The sequence below is a fragment of the Gallinula chloropus genome (assembly GCF_964237585.1).
Source record: "Gallinula chloropus genome assembly, chromosome: 24".
Lineage (NCBI taxonomy): Eukaryota > Metazoa > Chordata > Aves > Gruiformes > Rallidae > Gallinula > Gallinula chloropus.
Window position 1 is genome coordinate 1,198,742 of NC_140109.1, and position 6,691 is coordinate 1,205,432.

The following is a 6,691-nucleotide window of genomic DNA, read 5'->3' on the forward strand; positions in this document are numbered from 1 at the left end:
TTCCTCCCCTCCTTCCTCCCCTCCTTCCTCCCCTCCTTCCTCCCCTCCTTCCTCCCCTCCTTCCTCCCCTCCTTCCTCCCCTCCTTCCTCCCCTCCTTCCTCCCCTCCTTCCTCCCCTCCTTCCTCCCCTCCTTCCTCCCCTCCTTCCTCCCCTCCTTCCTCCCCTCCTTCCTCCCCTCCTTCCTCCCCTCCTTCCTCCCCTCCTTCCTCCCCTCCTTCCTCCCCTCCTTCCTCCCCAAAACCAACTCTCCTCCAGCCAAGAGAAAGACCCCGTAGCAGCTGCACCACACCAGCTGCATTGATGCTCAGCGAGGTGTTTGCTGGCTGGGCAGCAGGGACAGGACCTGTCAGCGTGTCCTCCCTACCCTTTGCCCCCCCAGGCTCACTTCTAACGGTGCAATGAGCTCAGGTGAGCTCTCTGGGCACAGAGCAGTTCCCGCTCTGCTCCCCATGGTGCTGGCTCTGCCCACGGGAAATCCGCCTGAGTGTTGCCGATCGCCGGCCCTGGAAGATCTCCAGAGCTGAAGGCACTCACACATGCACCAACAGGGACTGGTAACAGGATTTATTCACGCTCCAGATCTTTGTTACTGGGGTGATACTGTATTTATTTTGCCCAGTTTGTTTCTATTAACGTCAGGTAAGCAGCAGCTGAGCTAAAACTGGCCGGGAGCCTCACAGGGTGGGACCAAGGGATCTGTACTGAAGTGCTGGAGGGCAGGAGAAAGAGGAAGGAACACATCAGCAGAGATTTGTTTTTACTTTTGAACTAAATATGTCAGGGTTTTGCTGGAAAGAAGCCTTCTGCAAGCTGTGTTTCTCTGTGGTCTGGTCTAAAAAAGAGAATAACTTCACAGGAAAAGTTAAATTCTGCCATATTTTTTTCAAAGCCAAAAAACTGTTCCTCAAATCACTGACCTGCACTTGTGTGTGCAAGTAAAGCGTGAGGGGGAATGCTTTTCCTCTCCTGTCTCTGATTGGGACAGTGTAAATCCCACTGTGTTCTAAGATGAGCTGACAAGGCCATGGTGCCTGCCAGGGCTCTGTCCTACCAGGTGCCTTCCCAGGGCCTGTGCCCTCAGAGGAGGGATGCTGCAAGCCCTGAGAGAGGCAGAGGTGATAACTGGCAAGTCCATCACCCCCCTCAAGGAGCTGCCTTTCCTCTCCTGCCTCTCCTTGAAACCCCTGCTGCTCCTGGGCAGCCTGCCTGGGGCTGTGAAGAGGAGGATGGAGGATGAAGCAAACAGCCTTTTCTCTCCCAGCCTGGGCAGTGATTTGCATGTGGCTGTTGAGTGAGCGTGAAGGCAGCAGGATTTGATTTGGACCAAACAGCAGCCCTGGCCAGGGTGAGAGAGGGGTGGCTGCCTGTTGCTCCATCGTTACAAAGACCCCTTCAGAGGCTTCCTGCTTTCCAAGCAAGAGTTTTACAGTCCTTTCTCAAAGCCAGTTCCACACTAACTGTTTTTTTCTTTTACTTTTTTTACTATTTGCTACTCTGAATATTTAAAGATTAGCAGATGGGAAGAACAAATTCAAACCCCTGTTCCATACCTTCGGGATGCCCTATTTTATTTTACTTCCTGCATGACATTAGACAAATAACTTAATCCCCATTAGGTGTCGGTGATGTTAATCCTTTCCTCCTTCCACTCCTCAAGTTGTGCTAATCCTTCTCTTCTTCCACTCCTAGCACTTCCTTGTGCTAAATACCACAGCTTGTGAATGATGAGTGTGACAGCTGCCTGCTGCCAGCCGTGGCAGAGGCATTTATCACCCTGACTCTCAGCAAAGCTTTAGCTTCCAGCTCATTTCTGTTCTGAAAATGGTCATAGAATCATAGAATGGGTACAGTTGGAAAAGACCTTCAAGACAGAGTCCAACCACCTACCCAGCCCTCCTAGGTCCAAAACTAGACCATGTCACTGAGTTTTGAGCTGTTTCACAGATTATGAACTATTATTTTGAATCTCTGGAGTGCCCATTCTGGTTGCCCTCCTAAGCCAAGCCTGCAGGCTTCACCCAGTAATTCCTGTGTTCATCCTGCACCTCGCAGCTGAGCTGCAACTTGCTGCTGATTTCAGAGTCAGTTGATGTTCTACTTAAACACCCAGTAAAGACTCTCAGAGGTTTCTGAGCTTCTTTGTCAAAAGACACCACAAATAAAGTTGGGAAAGGCAGCTATGCATTTACCATTACCTATTACAAGCTACTGTACACACAGACACTCCTACAGAGAAGATACATGGAGATTCAAATCCCCTCCTAACTGACAAGGACTATTCCATTTAATTTTCAGAAATTCCTCTCAGTAACTCACACAAAAGCAGCACTGCATAAATCTTGGAGCATCACTTCTGAAGGCTGGGAGGGAAATTACAAGTGTATTAAATGCCGGGTAATAACAGTATCTGCACATTAGTATTGCAGCTGAGATCAAAGCTGAGCTGTGCCAGGTGTTGTGCAAACACATCACCAGAGCTGATCTCCACTGGAAAGTTTATAAACACAATAACAAGCCTCTCAAATTTATTTATAAACTGCTCCTGAACATGAAAACAAACACCAGCAGCCTGTTTGTTTCCCTAAAAGCTACAGGAGGGAGGGAAAGAGCTTCGTTCCCCTGTCTTCTAGGAATACTTCCAGTCCTGATGGAGCATCTAAGGGATTAAAAATATACAGAACAGGAAATTCCTGCTTTCTTAAGACTAAGAGTCACCTCCCACAGCCTGAGATAAACAGTGCAGGGAGCAGTGGCTCTAAGAGCTCGCTCATCCCCTGAGCAACCTGATCCGCTACCAAAGCAGCCCATGTGCCTCTGTGTCTCCGTGCTCTGTCCCTCCTCATCCCTTAAGGGGAGGAGCTCCACTACTCCTCTGCATTTTGGACTGAAGCATCCGTGACCTGAACCTGAGGTGTGAGCGAAGCACCAGCTGTCAGCTGCCTAAACACTCCTCAGTGGGTCCCATCCCTTTCACCTGTGAGTATAAAGGATGCAACCCCATCCACCTTTGAGTTTTATCTATGCTTTGGTCATTCACAAGCTCTCTGGAGAAATGATCCAAAACCCATCTGCCTTTGGAAGTTACCCAGAGTTACTGTCTGTCAGTCCAGTCTCTCCCCTGTTCTGCTCTTCTCACCAGAGACAACTGACCTGGCATCCTCAGAGTGTTCCACGTACAATGTCTCTACAAGATGGACAAATGCTCCTGATGTTCCTCTCCTCTGGCAGGTGCGTGTCGTGCCTGACATCAGGGCTGACTTTTCCTCCTAACTGCTGTGGCAGCTGCAGAGCCCTAAGCAAGTGCACACACCGAGTAGGGGATGGGGTACCCGATACATCCATGATGCTTACCAGTGCCCAAGTTCAAGCAGAACTGGGAAGGGCTGGGAAATTAATAATTTGTTGTATGTTTTTTTAATTTTTGTTGTTCATGGCCCTTTCTTTCCTCCTATTTTCCACTTGTGAGGAGAGTTAGTGCAACCTGAGGGAGAAGGGTAGTGTTCCTTGCCCTTCCCAGTCTTCTCCCTAGCCCAAAGGGAGGCTTTGAGCATTTCTACGTGTCCAAATGATCCCACCGAGTGCCCTCACCATTCCTGATGCTCACCACCTTGGGACTGGCAGAATCAGCATAGATCCTAACGCTCAATACAATGCCTTCAGGAGCTGAGCCTAAATTCAGGCTCACCTTTACAGACCCCAGCAGGGACTAGTGCTTGAGCTGCAGTGGGAGCCTCCCTTCTCTGTGCTGGGGGTCCCTGCCTGTGCAGCCTGTGGGCTTGCTGCAGAACAGGTGCCAAAATGCTAGTGAAGCAGAGAGAGACCAGGAACTTTTAGCTCTTAATATAAGAGCAGCCCAGGATCCATGGCACATTTGAGTGAATTACCAGAGCTTTTATAACACAAAGAAGCATCCCATGGAGTGCAGCACATACCCCTCAGTGACCTCTCATTCTCGGAGAGATTGGTTTTGCTCAGGTCACAGAGGTCTCTGGCTGTAGGGAAGGTTTGGGTTCTCTGGGACACACAACACCCTTTAGATGACTTTTAGAGTTCGCTGTCAGGGCTTGGAGGAAGCACAGCCCTTTCCTGGTTACTCACCCCTGCCTCAGCCTGGCCCTGGTGCTCAGCCCAGCTCAGCTCCTCACTCACTCATCCTGTTCTGCATGTTTTGTGTCACATCTCCCTGAGCATCCTGCACCACTCCCCAGCGCCGGGCTCGGGCAGTCCCAAACCCACCTGCTCCTGCCTCAGTCTCTCCTTGAGTCAGCACAGACCCGTGGGAAGGTGGGCACTGTAAGACCCCCCAGCCCCTCCCCTGCTTTCAGAACCAGGTACAGAACTTGGAAGAAAAAGGGCTTCGGGGCACCTTAAAAACAAACACACACCACCAACAACCACAAAAGGACAAAAGCGCCTCTCCTCTGGTCTGAGCCAGCTTTATTCTTCACCAGAGAGGAAAGCACCCAGCCGAAATAAAGCCCGGGGACCCCACGGGACTCTCACAGCCGGCGGGGCTGAGGCTGGACGGAGGTACCAGCCCTGCTGACACACCCCAAACCCCCGCCCCTACCTCTCCTACCCAGCTGCTCTTCCCTGCACTGCCCTGTCCCTGTCTGTGTCTGTGCCCCTGTCCCTGTCCTGCCCCTCGGATCCCTTCCCGTCTCCGGGCTCGGTAAGCGGGGCAGAGCGCCGGGGCCGGGGAGCGGAGCGGCAGGAGGGGTGGGGGGCCGGGAGCTGCCCCGGCCGGGGGCGGGGAAGGGCAGATAAAAGCCTCTCGGCGCACGGCGGCACCGCCTCTCTTCCTGGGAAGTTCTGGAGGCCGCGGAGCCGGAGAGGGGCAAGTCCCGGCGGGGCAGGCAGCGGCGGCGAGCCCGGGGTGAGGAGCGGGCAGGGGGCTGCAGGTAGCCCCGGGGGGGGGGGGGGGAGGCGGCCGCGCCCCCAGCCCCGCGCCGTGTGGGGAAGGGGGTCCGCCTGTCCCGGGACCCCGAGGACGAGGGGCGGGCCGAGCCGGGGAGGGGAGGGGGTGTGTTGTTGGGATCTTGTTTTCCCCCAGCACGGCCGGGCCTTGGAAACGGGGAGGGGTGTGCGGGGAAGAGGGGCCCCTGGCGAGCAGCGTGCCCGCGGGAGGGGCACCGGCCCTGCTCCGGGGGGGCTGTTTTGCCCGGTTTGTGTTGCTCGTGGTGTGCTTGGGTGCTCCGGGTGTTGCTGCTGTTGTTTGCCCCTCGGGGCTCAGTGAGTGGGTGGGAGGCGGAGGGTCTGGGTGAGCGCCCCTCACCGCGTCCCGGCTCCGTTCAGCAGGATGGTTCCCATCGCTCTGGAGGTCGCCTGCAGCCTCCTTGCCTGGCTGTTCCTGTACACCTGCTTCTGCTGCTGGAACAAGGGCTGCTCCTACGAGTGGAGCTGCCGCTTGGTCACCCTGCTGCATGGGGCCATTGTCACCTGCCTCTCGGGTTACGTGGCTCTCTTGGATGGCCCCTGGCCACTGACCCACGCAGGTATGTTTGGAGTCCTGGTTGTGCAGTGTGGGCATCTCTGGTTCTGTTACAGGGAGGGTGTGGGGGGGTGATTTGCTTTTCCTGTCCATTCTCTTACATGTGTGTCTTTGGGGTATGTTTGGGGTGGGATTTTGTTTAGCTCAGCTCATCCACTTCTTCTCCAGCCCTTACCACTTCTTACTGCTGATGGGTTTATTCTGTTTCCTTTGCTTGTTTTATCCATGAGTGTATTGAAAGTTCTAGGGCTGGCAGCTTGATTTTATCCCAGCACTAGGCATAGTGAGGTGTTGAGAATAGGAGAAGTGCTGTTCAGTCTTTAAGGGTGTCTTAACTTCTGGCATCTGACTGTGGGGTTTTCTATCATTAAGCATCAGATAGTTCAGCTGATGGAAGTTTGCTTTCCATCCCTGCTTTTTAAAAGGGTGCAGAGAGAGGTGTGGCAGAATGGGAATGTCCTATGTGGGTCTGCTGGGCAGGCTGTAGTGTGACAGGAGAGCAGAACCAGAGGATGTCCAAGCTTCCAGCCTGGTACTGAGCCCTTATAATAAGACTGGAAACTAAGGGTGAAAAGGACTGTTAACATAACCTGTATTGCTCCATACTGGAGAAGAATGTCTTAAATAAGACACCAGGCTGATGTGTGCTTTTCATTTCAGGTTCACCAAATACATCTCTTCAGGTCCATGTGCTGTCCCTGACCTTGGGTTACTTTATCTTTGACCTGGGCTGGTGCCTGTATTTCCAGACAGAGGGGGACCTGATGCTGTTCCATCACACGCTGAGCATCTGTGGCATGATCATGGTGCTGGGGCTCGGGAAATCTGCTACTGAAGTCAACGCTGTCGTGTTTGTCAGCGAGATCACCAACCCCCTGCTCCAGACCCGCTGGTTCCTGCGGGAAATGGGGCGGTACCACACGTTCCTGGGAGAGGTGGTGGATTTCTTCTTTGTGTTCCTCTTCCTGGTGCTGCGAATCGGAGGAGGAGCTGTGATCATGTATGCGATGGTGACATCCCCTGGTACCAGCTGGCTCCTCAAGGCCGGGGGCCTGGCCATGTACATTGTGTCTTTGGCCTTCATGGTTGAAATCTGCCGCTTTGCTAGGAGGAAAATGCTGAAGAAATACCGGTCCTGGACAAGCCCCAGGAGTGTGGGTGCACCCCTGAAAACCAACGGGCACTCGGCAGCTCATTAA

General features: G+C 53.5%; 1 protein-coding gene across 1 annotated transcript; it reads left to right on the forward strand.

The window, feature by feature from the left end:
- Positions 1 to 5,300: 5,300 nt before the first annotated feature.
- On the forward strand, positions 5,301 to 6,691 carry LOC311200756 (TLC domain-containing protein 5-like; the record flags this gene model as incomplete). The annotated part of the gene is made up of 2 exons (XM_084275053.1): positions 5,301 to 5,496; positions 6,153 to 6,691. The coding sequence occupies 2 exons, from the start codon at positions 5,301 to 5,303 to the stop codon at positions 6,689 to 6,691; spliced, it is 735 nt and encodes a 244-aa protein (XP_084131179.1).